The following is a 22,018-nucleotide window of genomic DNA, read 5'->3' as shown; positions in this document are numbered from 1 at the left end:
TTGTTGGGAGAGAGATGGGGGAATACATCCCTGCTGGTTCTCCTTGATCTCTTGGTGGCTTTTGATACTGACCGCAGTATCCTTTTGAAGCATCACAGGGAGGTGGGGGCACTGTGCTTTGGTAACTCCACTCCTACCTACAGAGCCACTTTCAGAAATAAGTTAAATGAGGCTTCTGGGAGTTGACCTGGGGTGTCCCACAGGGTTCCTTCTTGCCCCTCATGTGCTTTGACATCTATATGAAGCCTTTGGGAGCTCTCATCAGATCTGAAATACCATCAACATGCAGATGACACCCATCTCTCTCTTCCTGTTCTATCTGAATCAGGAGAGGTGATTGAGGTGTTAGAATAATGCTTGGAGGTGGCAAGGAGCTGGATTTGGGCCAATACAATAAAGCTGAATCCTGGAAAGACAGAGGTGTTACATGTCCCAAGTTCTCACAGCAAGGAGGTGGGGAGATGGCCAACTCTGGAAAGATCTAGCTCTCCATTCCTGCGCAATGACTAACCACAACTGCTTTCTAGTCCCTCTATTGCTCTTGAACGCTGTGCCTCAAGGATGAAGGTAATTATGTATGAAGGCCAAGCAACACCCCGCTCCCCTGCTTTTTATAAAGCAAGCATCAGACAGGAGCCCCAGGGGGTGGAGGTGTAACTGCTGTTTAAAGAAGGGCTGCTTGCCACTTCAGTTGGCAAAATATGCAGTGAAAACAACAGGCCCCTTGCTTCTGGGATAGAAAATGGTGAGAGCCCTAGCAACAAGTCACCAGAAAGAGATCTGGAACGAGACATTGCAGCAACTGCCACCTGGTGGCCATTTGCTCCTGCTGTGCAAGCCACGCTCTGTACGGAAAGCGCCAATCCAATCAGACTGGAGGGTCATGGCAGCCTTCACTTGCGCTGTGCACCTGCTGCTGGCAGACGCAGCTTCCTCTGGAAGTGCAAAAAGTGTGCCACCGCAAACAAAAACAATGAGAGGGAGTTTGGCCTACCCTGTGGGTAGCAGAGAAAGGCTATGACATAAGGGTGGGGGGAAGAGGCTGTAGCTCGATAAGGATGGAGAGGCACAGTATGTTGACTGATGGGGCCCCCTTGAGCTGTCCAGCTTGTTTGTGCCCAGCAGCTGTTAAGAGCAGGCTTCCCATCGGTGCTAGCCGGCCCAAAACAGCTGGAGGGTTCATTTCCATGTGTTGCCTACACATTCAGGAACTTAGCACTGAGAATGTGCACACACCATTTTTCTCTATTCATTTGCTTTGCACCAACTGCAGGGGGTTGGACTAGATGACCCCCAGGGGTCCCTTCCAACTCTACAATTCTATGATTCGAGTTGTGATCCTACAAACCTGCTTCAGTTCTCACCGCAGTAATCTTTTATGAGCTCCACATGCCCTGCCCTTTCTAATTGCTCTCTTTCTTCCTAAAGATCATCTTAACGCCCCCACCCCCATAAAACCCTGAATCACTGTAGTGGTCCTTTTCTCTAGCTCCTCGAGTTTCATTATGTTTGGGCAGGCAACTGTCATGCTTGCTAACAAAGTGCCACAAATGTTCAGGCTGCTAGATAAGGGAGAAAAACTCCCAAGCATTAAGAGAGTATATCTCAACAATTTCAAACTGCTTCAACTTCCACTGATTCAGTAATCCTCACAACTGCCTTGCAAGGCGGGCCAGCAGGACTTCATACTGCAGACTGGGGCGCTGAGGAAGTAAGAGTGGCCAAAGTCCACCTACCGAGTTTGTAGCAGAGGCAAGATTTGAACAGGGGATAACAGCTTGGATAACAGGTCAGGACTCTTTGCCACTTCTCTAAATCAGCTCTGAGATTTAAACCAAGGACCCGCTGCTTTGCTCTTGCTACTGGACATACCAGGCTGACAACAGCTGGGAGTATAAAAATAAGATATTTACCTCATTGTATCAGTTATCAAAGAAAAACAAAACAAAACAAAGACAAAAAGCAGTGTAAAAAAACGAACATACAAAGCTCAGGGCCGGCCTGACTGCTGCACACTGCCGTCCAAGCACCGCCCTCCAGCACCCTTGGGGTGGCAGCCTCCTTCTCAAGCAGGGAGGAGCAGCTGCCTGGGGCGGCAGAAGCATCTCTGGCTGCCCCCGACAAAGTGGCAGAGTTGGTTTGCCTGCTTGTGCGAGGCTTTCAGTTGAGCTTCTGGTCAGTGTCTCTGGTGGCAGAGTACGAGTAAGCTTTGCCCAGCACCAGCCGGTCCCGCAGGAGCTTGAAGAAGGCATAGTAGTTGCTGAAGAGGATCAGGGCCAGCGAGATGGTCTGGTGCCACTTCTCTGACACAATCAGCGAGTAGAGCTGATAGAAGATGACGGCTCCTTCGAGGAGAATCAGGATGTTTAAGATCCGCAGGGGTTTGCTGAAAAAGAACTGGACGGCCAAGAGATGGGTGAGGCATCGGCGATTTCCTGGGAACTGCCCAGGCTGGCCTTCCCCAACCTGGTGCCCTTCCAGACTCCCAAGTTCCCATAATCCTTTTGGACTCCAAGCTCCCATAATCTTGACCACTGGCTGTGCTGACTAGGCCTGATGGGAGCTGTAGTCCAAAATATCTGGAGGGCACCAAGTTGATGAAGGCTGGCCTAGACTTTTGTCTGCAAGAGGAGTGGAACCTTGCTCTTTTGTTAAAATGATTAAATCTACTTAAGTGAATTCGAAAGTAAATGCAGGTGTGTACACCGATATGTTCCATTTGAATCTGGAGACTACTTTCCAACCTTTATTGCAGTGATTCTCAAACAGTTCATCAGGGGTTCAGCAATGGCGAACTCCAGCCACTACTGATCATTCCCTGCAACCTGCAGCCATAGAAGAGTGTTGGGTGTTTTCTAGGGTGCACCCTCTATCCACAGGAGACCAACTGTGCTGGTATTAACTTTTGAAGCCCTAAAGGGGATGTGAACAGGTTGTCTTCACCTTATGAGCTTGCCTGAGCATTAATACTGGCCTCAGAGGCCCTTCTGTCTCTCTTCTTTGGTGCCTGGGCAACTGGCAGGGGCTACAGACACAGCGTTCCTTGGCTGAGGTTAAGACAAACTCCTTCTCTCTCTCTCCCCATCTTGAATTCTCCATGCTGAATTTTCTGCTCTTTTAATTAAACAGGCATCAGTTTAATTTCAGGGCATCAGTTCTTCTATGCTAGCTGTTGCACTGCTATGATTTCACCTGGGTATAGTAACATTTTATTCTCTTTCTTTCTTTCTTTCTTTCTTTCTTCCTACCTACCTACCTATCGACTCCTCTTCAGACATTCTTCTTTCCATGTTATGTGAGAAGGTTGGGGCAGGGGAAACAGGGGGAAATGTGCCAGTTCCTCCACCACCCGAGTATCTGTGCTCTCGCCATGAGGCTGGACAGCAAACTGTACTCAGAGAGGCTGCCTGGGTATTTCAGAACTCTGGAAAAACAAAAGGTTTTGAAAGCAAAGGGAGCCTCTGTGTGCACTGGGGACCTGCTGATTCACAGAGGGTGGCAGGAATGGCCATGAGAGCACAGCTTAGCACCCTCATCCCTGCAGACCCCTTCACATGCTTACTTAGGCCAGAAAGAAATGCCTGAAGAGCCATGGTGGCTATGTTCTATGTTGGAGGTGGCATGACTCTGAATACCAGTTGCTGGGAATCACAGGCGAGGAAAAGTGCTGTTGTGCTCAAGTTCTGCTGGTGGTTTTCTCACAGGCATCTGGTTGGCCTTTGGTCTGATCTAGCAGCAAGGTCCTTCATATGTTCTTAAAAGTACCAATCTGGCAACCAGGCAAATTTATGCATTTGTGCCTGCTCTCTAAAGATCTGGCTGCAGAATGCGGCTCCTTTAGATAGCCCACCAGACAGAATGCATAAGAGTGCCAACACAGCATAGCGATTAGTGTGTCTATGCTCAAAACTCTTTGACCCAATCACTCTCTCTGTCTCAGATTAGCCTACCTCACATAGGGGTTGTTGTGAGGATAAACGGGAAGAGTTTCTACCTTGAACCTCACACCACTGGGCTCCTTAGAAGGATGTCAGCTCACTCAGTCATACATTCATCATTCTGTATTGGAAAAGAGCAAAAGCTTACATGAAACCGGAAGTGGGAGACATCTGAAGGCACAGCCACGTTGTAGTGGCCGACGGCTTTGTACACATTTTTGCTGTGTTTCACTAGCACGCCCTGCGGCCACATGCATTCCTCGGTCCACCTGAAAAATAATTTAAGAGGCACCTGAGATGGAAGGAGAGAGATGGGAAAACTTCATAGACTCAGTACCACTGTGTGTAATGGTGAATAGTCCCAAGGAAGAACTCAAAGAACTGCAGATCAAGTCATTGATATTTTGGACTACAATTCCCACTAGTCAATAAACAAGGGCACCAGCTTAGAGAAGGCTGTTCTATCCCATCTACCCAGACATGAAATTGCAGACATGAGCTACTCCTGATAGTGCTATTTCAGGTGTGGGTATGGGTGTGCATGTCGTGTGTGGAGAACATCTTCCTTGGGCTGCCAGCTATTTACTTTTATGTAAAAGGTGTTGAAATCTCTTATCATCACCCCCCCTTTTAAAGCCTTTGAAGCCAGAATCCAACAAGGGCTGTGCCTGCCATAAAAGCTCCCCAAGCTAAGGAATGGCAGGCTTTGAATACCAGAGCCAATGAACAGTGGAGATCTGCTGCCTTCATGCACTGCTAGTTGGGCTCAAAGCAATATCTGGTAGCTTGACAAAAATAGGAAAAAAGGACCCATATGCACAGGATTTGGGCCAGATCAAATGCTGGCAACCCAATATTTTCACCCTACCTGGTTCTGCTATTGCTTTATGTGACCAGGTATGCACAGGATGAAAAGGGAAGCACTCATTTTTACTGGTGTGTGTATGTTTCTCACTTTTGATCTGATTCGGCTTCTGATACACACCTTAAAGAAGGCATGGATAGAAGAGCAAAGGGGTAGTTGTCCAAGGATACCCAATGGTGTCAACTGGTGCTTTTCAAGCGGTGTTCTTTAGAAACCGATTAAGGCTCAGTGAGAGTAGGAACTTACACAAGAGGCAACTTGCTTATCACACCCTGTGTGTCCCAAGACACCCTCAGTTTACTCAGACCAATGTTGAGCTTGCACATAAGCTACCTGCATCCTGCCCCTACCTACCAGCCCCAGACATGTTTTTAGAAAGAGTATGGGAACCATGATCAGAAATCTGCTTACTGATGCTGTAGCACGTTGGAGCAGAGTGCTGGGTCAACCTTCTGCCAGCAGCCCAGGTGGGCTGCAGCCTTGTGGAGGTGGTCACAGTAGCGGGCAGGCAGCAAATGCTGCATGAGGATGACAGAGGTGCTTATGGAAACCAAGAGGAACAGCTCACACGACCACCGCTTGTCGTAATACTGGGTATTCTGTAGGAAAGCAAGGCGGGAGAGCGAGCATGCAGATGTTAGACAGGCATGGTATCTTTAGAGCTGGCCTTTCACCTCCACAAAGTAAACCAATCCAATTTGCATCTACCAAGAGAACTGCTTTTCTGGGTGCAAGGCAATGAGATTGTGAGAACGTTCTACAGCAGGGATGGCCAACTCCTGGGCCACTCTATTTCATGGGTGGTGGCAGAGGAGGCCACAATGTACAAAATTTCAAAGAGTTGCTAGCTACTGACACCATTTGCTGCCTTTGCCTAAACAAAACACACTCATGCAAATCATCTGTGGCCCAACAGGAACGAAGACCACACATGTACAAAAACAAAAACCCCAAATTCTGAAAAGCTGCCAAGCCTGACTACCTGCTTTAAAGAGCAAGTAAATAACGGGAAATTCAAAGGCAACAATATCCACTTTTGTTTCCTTCCAGGTTGCCACCCACAAAAGAAATGTTTGTGTTTATTTATGTTTTAGTTTATGTGTTTGTTTATTACATTATCTGTTTTGTCAGTACTTCATTGTGTGTAGAAACTAGCTTGCTGTACAAAGGTAAAATTTGCATTTATCACTCGCCCACTTTTGCCTCTGGCCCTGCCCACCACTGGCACGAAGCCTCTGAAAGGTTCCTCAGAAGGAAGTGCGGTCCCTGGGTTAAAAAAGTCCCCCCTCAATTAGATTTTGTGCTGCAGAGGCAACTCACCCATTGTTCACATACCTTCACAAACCAGACGGGCACAAAGGCCACATAGTATGCGCTGAGCATGGAGCTCACCAGCACCTCCTTCATGCGCCAGTTGAAGTCCATCTTCAAGTACTCCACCTCGTTGCGGATCAGGTCCGGGGAGAGACAGCAGGCGTGGGTGGGCATGGCTTCCATGCCATACAACTGTCGGGTGTGCTGCTTCCAGGTCTCCTTCAGAACAGATAGGTAGTCCTTGCCCCTTGAGCTGACCTCACCTGTGTCACGGGGGCCAATGTTGGCCACTTGGGAGAAGAGGCCAGTCTTGCGGAAGTCGCAGTTTAACTGCAGGAAGGGGACATACATGCCAAACCTGGGAAGGACAGAAAGAGAGGGGCTCTGAAATTTTCACTGTTATTACTTATTTGCCCAAGGTAACCCAAAGCAACTTATAATCATATGAGAAGGGTTTTCTGGTACTTACGGATAGCACAAGAACAAGAGGTTGAGGAGTGAGTATGTTCTGAAGAGGTGGATTATGGATCGGCACAAACTCCAACCTGCCCCAGTAAGGACAGCAAAACGAGTGATCACCAGGAAAACAGAGCGCGGAAGAGAGACTTTGCCAGTATGAGAAGCCTGGGAGGAGGAAGAAGAAGATAAGACGAGTCTGGCTTGCTGGATCAGGCCAAAGACCCAAGTAATTCAGCATTATGTTTCAACGGTGGCCAGCCAGATGCCTGTGAGAAGCCCACAAGCTCAGCAGCAGTTGTTGGAATTCCAAGGCATCCCACCTCCAATACTGAAGGCCATCGTCATGACTAGCAGCCACTGATTCTCAATGGATTTGTCCAATTCTCTTTTAAAGTCTCCCAAAGTGGCAAACATCACCCCATCTTGTGGGCATATAATAATACTAATAGTAATTTTTTATTTATACCCCGCCCTCCCCGGCCAGAGCTGGGCTCAGGGCGGCTAACACCAATAAAATTATAATAAAACATAATGCGGGGGGGGGGGGACAGGACCCAGTTTATTAAAATATGGGTTAAAATACAATTTAAAATGCAGCCTCATTTTAATAGTAGCCTATAAATCATATATTCCCTCTCCCTGTGGGGAAAAATCAGCAGTGCTTCAGAATTCCTAGTTCTAGGGTTGCAGACTCTAAGCATATTCACTAAGTCCCAAAGAATTCAAAGGGACTTAGTTTTGAATAAACATGCTTGGGATTGCACTTTTATGTGCCTTAAGCCAAACATCCACTAAGGCAGTGTTTCCCAAACTTAGTTCTCCAGCTGTTTGCGGACTACAATTCCCATCATCCCTGACCACTGGCCTTGCTAGCAAGGGATGATGGGAGTTGTAGTCTGAAAACAGCTGATGACCCAAGCTTGGGAAACACTGCACTAAGGGATGCTTTACTCCATCTGTGGTCTCTCTGCACCCATTAAGACAGGTGAGGAAGGCCATGCCTTACAGCCTGGGGTGAAAGGACATAGTGGGTCATGTTTTTTGGAACTCCCTCCCTACAGAAGCTCACCAGGGCTAATCCTTGCTTGCTTATAGGAAGACAGTAATAGACATGTCCACTGGAATAAATGGAGGCTGCCACAGAGCACATCTGCTCTTTACATAATAAAGAAAAGCTGAAACAAGTACAGGCTTAAATACAGGAAGCGAGTAACCCCCCAGACAGGGTGGGGGGCTCCAGGCCTCTACCTCCTTCACCTCCTTCACGATAGCACCAATCAACCTCCTTGCCAGAACAATGGTTGTCACTGCCAGGACGTTGAAGTCGATGAGATGAAAATTCTGTAGAAAGAAACAGAGGACTTGATTGGTCCACAAGCTTATAGAAAAATGAAAATGGAGAGGCTCCCATGGGCCACTGGGAAACATATGAGAAGTTATAGCAGAAAAAAGAACCCACCAAAGATCCAATGTCATGAAGACTAAGGGCAGGTTCACTCACTCCAAGACTTACTGCTTCTCTGAGCTGAATTCCACTTGTCCCCCCCCCCCCCATTTCTAACTCACATGGGTGAATGTTCTATGAGCATAGAACTGGAGAGGTTTGCCTCACAATACCCACAGCATTAGGATACTGCCCGCCACCACCTGCAACCTTTGTGGACCTGCCTAATCTGAAAGAGGCTGGGAGTGCAATCCTAGAATTCGCAGAATGAACCTGACCTTCTTGGCTATTCCATGCAAAGTGTGCTCCATGATGCTTCTGGGCACTGGCAAATGCCTGATCAGATCTCTGAAGCCAGCTTTGCTACTAGTCATAAATATGAAATGAAGCAGCTGTTTTCACTTTCTGATTATTTAATGCACATCTTTTACAGCAAAACTTGTCCTGTTATAACATGTTCTGTCAATAGGTGTCACTGTAGATTCCTGTTCAAGGAAGCAGTGCAAGGTCTTCCTCTTTAAGAAGGCTTTTAGAGAATAATAAAAAAGCTTCAGTGTTATTTTGTGTGTATATGTCTATACTATACTTTTCTTGACCTTATCAATGTGATTTTGTGATCTTGCAAGTAAGCAGCAAGATATCTAGATACTCACCAACGAGGTATGGGATGGAGGGTGTGATGGTGGGTACCACCACACTGTTTTGTAGATGTTGATGTAGTGGACAAAGAGGGCGATAAGGTGGCAGAAGAAGAGCTGGAGTTCAAACAAGATGCTCCTCTCAATGGGAAGCTCTGGGATCTTGCAGTGCTGGAGGGGAACCACTGTCTGGGTTGCCAGAGGAGGGCTGGAAAGGCCCGTCCCTGAGCCACTCCTACATGGGAAGAGGGGCGGAAGGAAAAAAAGACAGCTCAGAAAAACTTCTGAATGCATCCACCCACCTAAGAATTAGGCCTGAAATTGCTAACATGAATGTGCTACTTTTTGTACCAATGTATTGCATTCTCCCAATTTCCCCTCCTCTGTGTCATAAGCAGCCCCCCACTGCATGCCCCCTACTCTACCTGTCTTGCCCTCCCTTCAATGCCACTATGGAGCACTTTCCCAAGGCAAGAAAGGGTGATGTGCCTGCATTGCCAAGGTCTTACAGCAATAATAATAATAATAATAATAATAATAATAATAATAATAATAATAATAATAAGTTGTTCTGTAAATCATTTGCAGCGCCTTTTTGAAAGTCATGGCAGCTCAAGACAAAAATTATTAATAATAATAATAATTTATTATTTATACCCTGCTCATCTGGCTGGGCCTCCCTAGCCACTCTGGGCGGCTTCCATAGAAACCAAAAATACACTAAAATATCACATGTTAAAAAAACAGAATCAGTCATGGCAGCATACAGTATCCCAGACTAGACTACTGTGATGCTTTCTGCAAAGGCATACTTCTAAAGGGAGCCTGAAACTTCCAGAAATTCGGCCACCAGACTGCTTGTGGGCCTAGGTGGTGTCTGCAGTAGTTACACATTCAACACTGAATTTAGAGCATCAGTAGCCGCTAAAGACCTAAATGGTTTAGGGCAGGGATGGAGAACCTGTGATCCTCTGTAAACTGCTGGACTGTAACTACCACCATCCCTGAGCACTGGCCACACACACAGAGGCTGCGGTTGATAGGAGTTGGAAGTCTAACAACATCTCAAGCACCACAGAAAGATGCCTCAGCCCTGGCTTAGATGCACAGCATTGGAAGGCTGCCCTACAGCTATGTAAGCATGACCAGGCTCTTAAAAAGGCATCAGCCTCCTCCCACTCTAGCCTCCCACTAAGGTCAGTCAGGCTGGTGGGTGCCATGTAGACCTCCAGTTTCACATGGCAAAAATTCTCATATTGCACAGCAAAGGGATTTAGAGTAGGGCCTGACCTAAATGGGACACAGTGAAAGTGCTCTCATTGGGAGTTGCAGTCTCTATGAAATCCCAAGCATTTGCAGTGCTTTTTCAAAGCTGACAGTGTTTCATGCTTGAAAAACCCTAACAGTCCTGCAAGTTAGGTCAGTATTGCCACCACCATACTGCAGGTGGAGGCAGTGGTTGATGGATACAGCTACAGTGGTGCCCCGCAAGACGAATGCCTCGCAAGATGGAAAAGTCGCTAGACAAAAGAGTTTTCTGTTTTGGAGGTGCTTCGCAAAATGAATTTCCTATGGGCTTGCTTCGCAAGACGACAGTGTCTTGCGAGTTCCTGCTGGTTTTTTTCCCTCCCCCCCTTTTTCTAAGCCGCTAAGCCGCTTATCAGCTGATCCGATCAGCAGATAAGCCACTAAAAGCGCTAATAGCGCTAATCCGCTAATCCGTCAATGGGCTTGCTTCGCAAGACGAAAAAACCGCTAGACGAAGAGAATCACAGAACGGGTTCTTTTCGTCTTGCGAGGCACCACTGTAGAGTGTTTGTGGCTGGGGTGAGATTTGAATCAGCATTTCCCTTTTAGAGAAAGGGTCATAGCTCAGCGCTAGAGCATCTGCTTTGTTGTACAGAAGGTCCCAGGGTTTGATCCCTGGCATCTCCAGGTAGCGCTGGGAGAGACCTGTCTGAAATTCTGGAGAGCTGCTGTCAGTCAGTGCAGACAGCACTGAGCTGGTTGGACCAATGCTCTTTCTTGGTGTATGGCAGTTTCCTATCAACTTTTCTAAGCCACTGTATACAGGACAAAAGAAGTAGCTAAGCTTGATGAACTGTACTGGGTCAACTTTGGGTGCTGGAGGAGCAAGAGAGAATTCAGATAGGACAGAACTCTGTATCAGACAGAATGATCCAACAGTCTCTGGGGGTTCATGCCCACCTGGTACGGGAGCGCACGCTGGTGACTGAAGAACTGGTGGAATGGCCAGCGCCCCCAGTGGCTCCAGTTTCACAGAGCGGATTGCGGCAGTAGGACGTCCGGTTAGGGCCCCTTCTTCCCCCTGCCATAACCACCGATAGTCAAAGAGGGTTGAGCTCTCTCATCAAACGATTACTTTAGTTTGAAGAACTGGAAATGTTAGGTCTGGGTAGTCATAGCAATTCCTTAGGTATCTGCAAAACATCACACAGTTCTAAAATTTCCAGAGGAAGTTGGTACACACACTGACACCAACCCTTAGTGTGTGAACCCTTAGGCTTCACAGAGATTCTCTTAGTAATCATTACAACAGCCCTGAAAGGTGGATCAGTAACAGTACTCATATATTGCGGATTCAGGACTGAGAGTCAGAGGCACACCAAAAATTGTTTAGTGTCTTCATAATAGATGAAAGACTGGAACGAGGAGCTTGAGCTTTATGTTACACCAACATTCTTCACGTATAATCGTTTCAATAGCTAGTTCTAGTATAAGTAAGCCCTTTATTATTAGGATGTATTAGGATGTCTTCACGTAAAATAGCGCATGCCATGGGGAACCAAACAGCGGCCAAACAGGTGCTCCACTGTAGTGTGTCCCCTTCTCACAGACGTGTCTGCCTGCTTTACAACACAAATATTTTTAGTGTGTACAATGCACTCCCTGGGAATGAGAAGCTGGTGTCTAGACATCAGAGCTGTGTCTAAAAATTCAGTGTTGGCTCCTAAGAATATCACTTTCTCTTCCTAGCCCTAGTTATTAAGGAAGGGAAGGTTCAGCAAAAGCAGCAGTGGTGTAATGGAGGGTGTTTCTTGATCCTGGGCTCAAATCCTCGCTCAGCCATGAAACAAACAGTGATCTTGAACCAGACCCTACTGGAAAACCTATTTCACAGAATGGTTGTAAGAATACAATGGGAGAAAGGGCGGCGATGGTGGAGGAGGAAAAAGATGTATGCATGCTGCCTTGAGTTCCTTGGGTGGGGGAATGAGATATAAAAGTGGCAATAAATATGATCCATTTCCAAGTACCTTCCCATTTCCCATTTGTAAGAAAAATCACCAAAGCAGCTTAGAATTTTAAAATAATTAGTGCAGTATAAAAATGTCCATGGCAATAAACATTTACAACAATTACAGTAATTTTAATGCTCAGCAGCGATACAATGAAATAAAATGTCCATGAACAAAGCTTTCTAAAAGCACAATGAGATGAAACTTATTTTTGCTGCTTGCCAAAAGGTAGGCACAGATGGAGCCAACCAAACCTCCTTTAAGAGAGCATTTGATACTCTTGTGTAATCGACCCGCCTGCCATACTCTTCGTGACAGAAGGAGACCTCAGCAAAATACTCATCATTGTTTTCCGAGGGCACTCTACAAGCCCACCTCCCCAAATCCACTTTCGCCCCTACTACAAGCTAGCACCCAATGTTGTCATTCCATTCTTTGGGAGAAAGTTACAGAAGAGCACCCAGGGACACACTGGGAGAGGGGCTAACTCTACTTTCTAGTAACCCCCTAGCCATTAAGAACCAAGCCCTCTCCTACCTATGTAGCCCCACCCTGAAATCCACTCTTCGGTGACATCAAGAGTATGGAAACGCAGTAGGCACTGGTTTCTATTTATGGAAGGAATAAAAAGGGGAGGGTCACAGTTTTTGGTGGAAATGTGCTTTGCGTGCAGAAGTCCCAGTTTCAACCTCTGGCATCTCCAGAGAGATCTGGGAACAACCCCTGCCTGAAGTCCTAGAGAGCATCTGCCTGTCAGTGTATACCAGTGTTTCCGAACCGGGGGCCATAGAGCCCCCTGGGGGCCCCCAAGATTTCCCAAGGGGGGCACAGGTGAAAATCGCATAAGTTGGGGGCCACAGCATGAGGCTAGGAGGCCACAGAGGGATGTGAGTATCAAAGGGAAAAAATCCTGATTGGCTGGCTATCTGCTTGGCCAATCACAAGTGGGTAAGAGGGAGACCCACCAGGGTCTAGAACTCCTTTTTGCCATGTATGCTTTCTTGGAGCAGTTCTGGTTTGTTTCCAGCAGAAGAGGGCAATCACTGAGGCTCCTGTTTTGACCAGTAGAGTCTGCGATCCAAAATCCCCAGGTCAGGTAAGTGCGATGGTGGGGTGGCAATGGGTAGAGCTGGGAGTTGATGTCGTCAGTACTGTGCCCAGTGGCAGCCTGAGCCTGACTCTGCGAGGTGCAAGCCACCCCAGTGCCTAGCTGAGCAGGGTCGTCTGGTGCTGCTGACTTGCATCTTGTAAATAACTAAGTGTCTACTGAGCTCAGTTGGCCTTACTTGTGAATGTTTTTTATCAACCGTGACCGGCTAATGGGTTTACGACCCAACTTAGCTTTTAACAACAGCCCGGCACGCTTCCTTCAGCTGCGCGTTCTTGCTTCCTCTGGTCACGGCTAGCAGAGTGAACACAGCGGTCAAAGCTGTCACGTTGCTTCCCACAGACACACAGAGCCTTCTTTCGTGTCTATTTACAGTTCTTTATTGCGACATTTCTCAGAAATCTCCAGGACTCCTTGCAGCCATGGCAAAACTTCGTCCTTTCCTCTCAACAACCGAGAGAGAACAGAACACTCCTCCCAGCTTCTAAAGCTGACGTCAGAATGTTGAGGCATCATGGGACAAACTTAACCTGTTAAGTTCCGACTCCAACACCCCCTCTTGCGTCACATTCTGACAAAACCTGTGGACTTACCACATAACTCTCAGGTTCACACTGTGCGAAACTAACCCACGCACCAGTGGCCTGATATCTTTCAGGTGGAACACCCTTCGTTGTGCGACTTGACCGTCTGGGCACAAACTCAGATGTTTCCCTTGACACAACATCACCAGCAGGTGTGTCCTCTGCATCCCGGGATTCCCCCTCTGACTTATAACGACTTCGAATCTTCTCCCTTACACTCACCGGAGAACTAGGCTCACTCTTGACCTCCCTTTTAACAACTTGTGGAGATGCCCCACCCTGCTCCAGACCTTGGTCTGTGACCTGGTCGTCATCAGCAGACTCAGCCTCTTCTTCTTCCTCCCCAGCATCTTCCTGCTCTGAATCAAAAAGACATTCTGAGAGAACATCCCGCCCAACAGGAGTCTTTGACCTTACATCCTGTTCATAGAACTCAGCGTGTTTGCTGATCAGCAACTTACTCTGATCACCTGAAGGGAAAGCAAACCTCCATGCACGTGCTGCTGGCTCATACCCACAGAAGATCATTTTCCGGAACTTGGATCCATCTGGCCCTTGCAAAGCCTCAGGCACCGGCACAGATGATTGAGACCCAAACTTGCGCAAAAAATGAATCTGGGGTTTCCTGCCATGCAACAAACCAAATGGTGTGTCACCTACCATTGAATTGTAGGTCCGATTCCAGGTGAAGCTTACATACTTGATTGCCTCCAGCCAAAACTTTGGAGGTAACCCAGAGTCTTCCAGCAACACCTTTGCAGTCTTAACCAGAGCTTCACATCTTAGCTCAGCCCACCCCCTCTGATTGGGTGAAGTCACTGTGTGATGTATCCCTTTCTTGTGAAAGAACCTCTGCAAAGCAGATCCTGTAAACTCAGCTCCTCTGTCACTTGTGACAGCTTGCACTTTGGTGGAAAACCTTAGTTCCACTTCCTCTACCCAACTTTTGATCAGTTGTGCTGCCTCTTCCTTAGATTTGAGGCCGTGATTCCAGGTGTTCTGCGTAAAGCTATCCTGCATCGTCAGCAGAAACCTTGACCCTCCCAGACTTGGTTCCTTTACGGGACCCAACAGATCAATGTGAACCATTTCAAAGGGTTTGGTGTGTACCCTCTCCACCTTTGGGTAACTGCACCCTTTCACCTTTGCTTGTCTACATGCTTCACAATCTATGACACATCCACATTTGACAATGTGACAACCTTTGGCGACCTCAGGTAGCGTCTGTAGTTCTTCTAAAGAACTATGAGCTGTCCTTGCATGCCAAACATGAGCACATGACACATGAGTGGGAACTGTAGCACGTAAGGCTTGTGCTTTTCCAACTTTCCCCTCACCCTCCAGAGGCATCTTAAGAATGAAGAGATCATTCTGCCCCTTTTTAACCTTGGCAAGTATCCTCCCTCCTTTGGAGATTGTGCAGGCATTATCCTCGAAGCAAACCTTAAACCCCTTCTTTAACAAATAAGGCACAGACAAAAGACAGTGCTGTATCCCTGGGACAGTACAACACTCCAACGTTTCCTGCAAAACAGAAAAGAACACATTTACAACGTTAGTGACATTATTTCTCTGTCCATTTGCAAACTGAACTGTTTTTCCGAGCGTAACTGCTCTGCAATTCCACATCTCGACAGCAGGGGTCTCTGGAATCAAGTTGCAATTAGCTGCTGAGTCTATCACAAAACAAAACTTTGAGCCTTTCTCACAGCTGTTCTCAAACAATGCCATACTAGCAGTTATTTGATAAATTTTCCCCTGGTCTCCGTCACGTCCACCAGACTCAGTTGCACGCCTGGCTCCTTTCCCAGGCTGGTTTCCATGGTAACCCGACTGGTTCCCATGTGAGTTGACCTTGACAACATCCTGCCTTGCCTCCTTGCTCCGGTGGGGGCAATTTCTTCGCAGATGTTCTGGAGAATTACACACGTAGCACCTCCGAGTGGAAAAGTACTGGGGTGAGCTCTCAGCTAGCACAGCTTCCGGGACATCAGCTCCGCCCCCGCTGAAACAGCACTTTCTCTCAGCATACGCAGTGGAAACTTTTCCAAACTGGCTTTTGGGCTTCTCTGCCCCCCCAACACTTCCAACAGCACTCCGTGAGGCTGTAGATTCAGGGCTTCTGGCTGAGCCCTCGGCATCCTCCTGCTCCTGGCCACCTGCTGAGCATTGACACAAACTCCTCAGCACCTTCCAGGCTTCACAGGCTGACTCAATGCCTTCCAAACACGGCAACAGCTTAGCGTGTACGCTAGCTCGCAACATGCAGATCTCAGCTCTGTCAGCTTTCTCTCTCTGCATTTTCTCCTCCAGAGAAGCAGACTGCAGCTTTCCTGCATCTCTGTCCACCAGTTGCACTGGTTCCCTCTGGGAAATGTCCCAAACCTCCGTGGCTATAAACCACGCTCTCACCCATCTTGCCCAGGTATTCCACGCTTGGGCGGTGAGTTCCTCAAGCTGTTCAAACGGAGCTTGAATCACCTCCTGGCCATCTGCCATCTTCCCCCGGGGCCCAGCGTACTCACGTAAACAAACAGCCGCTCTCCAGCTCCCGGTCTAGCAGGTCAGCTCCCAGCTGAGATCGACTGCCTCACCACTTCAGGCAGGACTCATAGCTGTCTCAGGCATCGACATCAGCTTGCCTTCAAACGCTAGGCACAGCTCTCAGCTCTAAGCAGCCTTTTTTTCAACAGGCTTTCTGTCCATAGTCTCCCGTTCTTCCCAGGTGCCCACAAGCTTTACTCACAAGCTCTTCTGGCTCCTGTCCGTGGAGAAACGATTCCCTGCTGCTTTTAGCACTGCAGCATTCAGCACAGCGTCTTTCAGGTTGCTTGCTTGCCTCAGACACAGGCCCCGCTTCCGTCAGCGCCACTGCTTCCGAACGCAGAACTTCAAAGCATTCCAGCAGCCCCAGCGACAGCTTTACAAGCGGTGATTTATGCCCATAACCTGTGAATGTTTTTTATCAACCGTGACCGGCTAATGGGTTTACGACCCAACTTAGCTTTTAACAACAGCCCGGCACGCTTCCTTCAGCTGCGCGTTCTTGCTTCCTCTGGTCACGGCTAGCAGAGTGAACACAGCGGTCAAAGCTGTCACGTTGCTTCCCACAGACACACAGAGCCTTCTTTCGTGTCTATTTACAGTTCTTTATTGCGACATTTCTCAGAAATCTCCAGGACTCCTTGCAGCCATGGCAAAACTTCGTCCTTTCCTCTCAACAACCGAGAGAGAACAGAACACTCCTCCCAGCTTCTAAAGCTGACGTCAGAATGTTGAGGCATCATGGGACAAACTTAACCTGTTAAGTTCCGACTCCAACATTACTCCCAGGTAAGGGTGTGGGGGGCTATAGTGTTTTATCTAGGCGGCCAGGGCTCCTTCAGATGATAAGGTACTTTTGCACCAGGTCAGTGAGGACCACTTGCTTTTTTAAATTCTCCCATATATACAGAACTCCCTGTGCACCTTTCCTACATTGCAGGGGGTTGCACTAGAAAGATGATCCTTGGGGTCCCTTCCAGCTCCATGATTCTATGTTTTTCTGCTTCAACAATATTTCATTATGTTCCTATCATTTTATGTAATTGTATTTTGTATAAATTATAAAAACTACAAACAAAACATGTTCTATTTATAAACAAAACATTTAAATAGCTACCTTTCTACCAGTAGGATGGGAGGGGAAGGGGATAGCCAGGATTTTTGTTAAGGTGCAGGCTTTTGTTAGGGGGGAGGGCAGAACTTCATATTTGCATTGATTTTTACTTATGGGGTGGGCAACTGCCCCCCTGCCCCCTCTTGGTTACGCCCATGAGGGGCCATAGGAAGGAAACAAGGTCAGAACGGGGCCATTGTTGGAAAAAGGTTGGGAAACACTGGTGTACACCACTGGGCTTCAACTGGTGCTTAAGGACCCACTGGTGGCTTATGGCCTGGCTTAAGGCATACTTATTCTATTTATGGATGTATTTATATCCTATCTTTTATATGCTGAAATATCAGGGTGGGGTACAGCAATAAGACTTCATTAGAGCCATGGCAAAACAATCATTAAAATGACTGGTGAGTCAAAAAAAAGCTTCCAATAGCTGCATTAAGACTAAATAGTCTTAAAGAAACACCTAAAAATCAAAAGGAAGGATGATTGCTGAATCTCTGCTGGAAGAGTGTTCTGCAACATGGGACCAGCAATGCAAAATGCCTGACTTCTAATGGAGGCCAATTGGGCCTCTGTAACATGGTGAATGGCAGCAGCAGCAACACTATCCCTGTACAAATTGGTAGCATAAAATGGAAATGTGGGTTCTCAAACACAGGGACTGAAGAGGTTGAGAGCTATTGGTGTCAATATAACAGAGCTGGATGGACCAACAGAATCAAAGACGTAGAACTGGATGGTACCCCAAAGGTCATCTAGCCCCCTGCAATGCATAAATCACAATGAAATAATCTCTGACAGATGGCTATCCAACCTGGAGAGTCCACCATCTTCTGAGGTTGCCCATTTAACAGTAGTTTGAGACTCAGAACTAGGTAGTCACAGTGTGTTCCTAACATTATACATCAGGTCTGTGCAACCAGCGATTCTCCAAGCCAAACACAGGCCACAAGCCATGTATTGTGGCCTGCCAGGAGATCACAGTCACCAGGAGTCCCCACATGCACCCCAGACAGGCATCAAACCCTCAAGGTTTTATCACACCCCTCATTTGGCACACAGCTAAAGAGCTGGGTTTGGCTTAGTGGGCCAAAGTTTGTGTGCAGGGCTGTCGGTTAGTGCAGACAACACTGAGTTAGGCGGACCAGCTTCTGGCTCTGCCTAAGGCATCTTCGTGTGACAATAGCAATAAACTAACAGCTGCTGCCTGGCGTGCTCTGGTCCACGACTAAACGACTAAACAACAACAACAGCAGCTGCTGCTGACAAGCAGGGATAGTTTGGCAGCTACTCTGAACAGCACAGTGCTGGCAACACGGTACAAAATGGCAAAGAGCAGCAGGTCCAAAATGATAAAGAATCAGAGGAGTGTACAAAGAAAAAGTAAAATGTTGGAGAGGTGGTGGTGGGGGGAGCAATGGGAGCCCCTGCCATAAAGGGGCAGACCTCCTGGTCCCTGTAAACACACAAGACCAAAACTTCGAGCAACCACTGTAAAGGAGAGAGAAAGCAGGGGAAATGCTTGAGTGTGTCTTTTTCCTTCTCCCTTCTTCTCCTATTTTCCTTTTGTGCCAGGCCATTTAATTCTTAAAAGACTGAGGACAGGGACAGGGGACAGGTCTTATCTGGAACACTTGTAAGCCACAAGTGGGAACCGCCCCCATCTCCCCACCCAGCTAAACAGCGAGCGTAAAAAACTATGAAACACAGATTCTGTGGGTGGGGCGGGGAAGTTCAGGCCATGTGGGGGGTGGGCAACCAGGGGGCGCGGATGGGCCGGGCGTCAAGGGGGCGAGAGGGGGCCGCGCGCGGCAGGCGGGGCCAGCGACGGCGGAGGGAAGCCTGCGGACAACCCCCTCCTTCTCCCCGCCGCCTTACCCATCTCCCGCAGGCGGAGCTCGGTCGGAACCGGGTGGTGGCAGCGGCGGCAGCAGCACCACAAGCAGCGAGGAAGAAGATGGCGGGCGGAGCCTCGCGTTCTTTGCTAGGGAGGACGACGGCATCCGACGAAGGACAAAAGGGGCGGTGGGGAAAAAGCATTGGCGGAGGGGGCGGAGTCAGTCACGTGGCTCATTGGGCGGGAAGAGCGGCGGGGGCCTCAGGCCGCGTCTTCCTTGGGCGGCGGATAGCGCGCGGCTTGATGGAGGGAGGCGGCCCTTCAAGCGCGCCAAGAGCCGCTGTCAGTTCAGGGGATAGCTATATGTCCGTCTCTAGGACCCGGCGCCAGCCGCGTGGGACCTTCAGGCAGTTACTGGACTACAACTCCCATCATGCCTCATCGCTGGTGAACCACTTCTGAGGAAGCCCGGAGACCTCTTCGCCCCTGCGGGGATCCTAACGGGCGTCTGCTGGAAGCTATTGTGTACTCGCCACATGCTACGTGAGGGGAAGGGATGCGTATGTGGACCTCTAGCTGCCACCGGCAAACATGGACAAAAGCCACTTAGGATGGGAGTTGAAGCCCAATATCGAGAGCCACCGCTCCTAGCTTACTTCCACCGACTGCGGGCTCTCCTCAGCCGAACGTACGTGCCAGAGCTATTGTGGGGCTTAACTATGGAGAGGGAGAATAACGGACACCACCTTGATCTCCTTTGCAACAGTCAACCTGGTCCCTACTGCCCACTAGTGGGTGTTTCAGAATTCCATGTGGGCGGTAAGGGGTTCTACGGCACATGTTACTGCAGCACTGGTGGGCGGTAAGGAAATTTTACCCTCAAGTAAGATGCATTAGTGCGTGGTACGTATAAAAAGGTTGACTACCCCTGGTCTAAGGAGTACTTCACACTTGTATTTTTCTAAGGCCTTAAAAAAACCACACCCTAGTGCTGACAATTAATATTGTGCATTCCACTGACTCAACCCTTCCCCTCATGTCATATAGGCGCACACACACACACACTGGTTTTTTTTGGGGGGGGAGTACAAAATAATGCCCCCCCTTTTTTGCTGCCTGATCACAACATTGCAATAGTGCTGCTGCACGACAATTTATGGAGGGGCCTCTGCTTGCTTACCACTATCACCAACTGCAGCATGACAATACGTAGATACATGAGAGGCCAGCATAGGACTGCTGGAGGGGAAGCGTCAGCTAGAGAGAGAAGGCAGTCATTTGATAAAGCATGCCTAAGAAACAGGTTTCTTTTGGCTGAGGGTCATTATAGTAGACTTCATAGGCTCTACCACTCCAGAACTTGGAAGGGTAACTGCCTTAATGAGCTATGTACTTCTAAAATGAGAACAGCCTGCAAGGCAAATAACACACACACCAATGAGCTCTTACACCTTTTTGTAGACACGGGTGGCACTATGGTCTAAACCACCAAGCCTCTTAGGCTTGTCGATCGGAAGGTCACCAGTTTGAATCCCCAAGACGAAGTGAGCTCCTGTTGCTCTGTCCCAGCTTCTGCCAACCTAGCAGTTCGAAAGCACACCAGTGCAAGTAGATAAACAGGGACCGCTGCAGCGAGCAGGTAAACGGCGTTTCCGTGTGCTCTGGCTTCCATCATGGTGTTCTGTTGCACCAGAAGCAGTTTGCTTATGCTGGCCACTTGACCTGGAAAGCTGTCTGTGGACAAACGCCAGCTCCCTCGGCCAGAAGTGAGTTGAGTGCTGCAACCCCACAGTCGCCTTTGAATAGATTTAACCATCCAGGGGCCATTCACTTTTCTTATACCTTTATTCAACTAAAGAGCTGTCAGTGCCATCAACAGGTTGGTCTGGGGGCCTTTTGTATTCACCTCAAATTTTACCACTTGCATAATCTGTTACCTTACTTTGCACCCTTCCAATGTTTCACTTAACACATCTGATGAAGTAGGCATCTGTGGATAGGTCACACTGCAGCAGCAGACACAAACTTTGTGTAGTCAGAAGCACTGTATTGCATGCTGCAGAGCTGAGCACTCCTATACCTGACAAAATAAATCCTGCTTTGCCTTCTCTCGTTACTTCACCTTCCAGATGTTTTGTACCATAAGACCAATAACCCCCTGACTACTGGCAATGCTGGCTGTAACTAATTATAGAGTTGTAGTCCAGTAAATAAATAAGTAAATAAAAAAAAAATCAATCAATTTGGAGGGCTCCAGGCTGGAGAAGGCTGCTGTATGTTAACCCTCTCTTTGGAAGACTGCTCCCTTGACGTATTGTTTTGGTAAATAATTTCAAGGTAAGGTTAAATGAAAGTTGAGATTAATCTAGGGTTTACCTGGTAACCAGTTATGATGTGACTGCTGCTGTTTTCCCAAAAATATGCTTGTCACCTTTTGTATTTTTAAAGAATCTCAATTTTTAAAGAGTAGATTCCCCCCCCCCCAAGGGTGTAAACTTCACTTTCAAGACAAGGATTTTTAAATTATTATGTGTGTGTGTTTTTTTAAAAAAAAAAACCATACGTAAAAATAGTCATAGAATCAAGAATACACTTACATTAGTACCAGATGTTTATAGTCTGGCAACTATTGTAACACCCAGTTATGGTAGTGTGGGGAAGAAAAACAGGAGAAAATAAGAAGCTCATTTCTAGCCCTGAAGGTTGCAGAGAAAAGGAGGGATTTCTCCAGCTAATCAGTGCCAGAAGGCTTCCATGAAAAAATTAATTTCAGACAAGAAAATTAAAGACCACACATTTCTGTAACACACCATATATACAGTCATTTTCCCAAACCCCAAAACTTCAGTGTTTGAGCATATTAAAAATTTCAACTGAATTACCTGTACAATTACAATTCAACCTTGGTAT

At 47.7% G+C, this 22,018-nt stretch overlaps 1 protein-coding gene and 1 long non-coding RNA gene across 5 annotated transcripts; both read right to left on the bottom strand.

Moving 5' to 3' along the window:
* Positions 1-1,887: 1,887 nt before the first annotated feature.
* Positions 1,888-20,151, bottom strand: TMEM39B (transmembrane protein 39B). Of its 4 annotated transcripts, none has more exons than XM_082229445.1 (9): positions 19,150-20,151; positions 10,867-11,099; positions 8,674-8,893; positions 7,834-7,917; positions 6,587-6,741; positions 6,139-6,475; positions 5,215-5,402; positions 4,087-4,207; positions 1,888-2,397 (listed from the first exon to the last, which is right to left on the bottom strand). In XM_082229445.1, exons 2-9 carry the CDS (start codon positions 10,992-10,994, stop codon positions 2,161-2,163), a joined length of 1,470 nt encoding a protein of 489 aa, XP_082085571.1. In that variant the 5' UTR covers positions 10,995-11,099; positions 19,150-20,151; the 3' UTR covers positions 1,888-2,160. The 4 variants fall into 4 exon arrangements, with proteins under 4 accessions (XP_082085571.1, XP_082085568.1, XP_082085569.1 ...); XM_082229442.1 differs by having other exon boundaries at positions 7,825-7,917; positions 19,150-20,150; XM_082229443.1 differs by having other exon boundaries at positions 7,825-7,917; positions 10,867-10,987; positions 19,150-19,270.
* LOC309535949 lies at positions 13,032-19,137 on the bottom strand. The gene is made up of 3 exons (XR_014221449.1): positions 18,535-19,137; positions 16,933-18,478; positions 13,032-13,199 (listed from the first exon to the last, which is right to left on the bottom strand). It is a non-coding gene; the product is annotated as an uncharacterized lncRNA (long non-coding RNA).
* Positions 20,152-22,018: the final 1,867 nt, after the last annotated feature.

Source organism: Podarcis vaucheri (genome assembly GCF_965113315.1).
Source record: "Podarcis vaucheri genome assembly, chromosome: 7".
NCBI lineage: Eukaryota > Metazoa > Chordata > Lepidosauria > Squamata > Lacertidae > Podarcis > Podarcis vaucheri.
The sequence above is the reverse complement of the archived record's forward strand: the minus strand, read 5'-3'. Positions and strand labels throughout refer to the sequence as shown.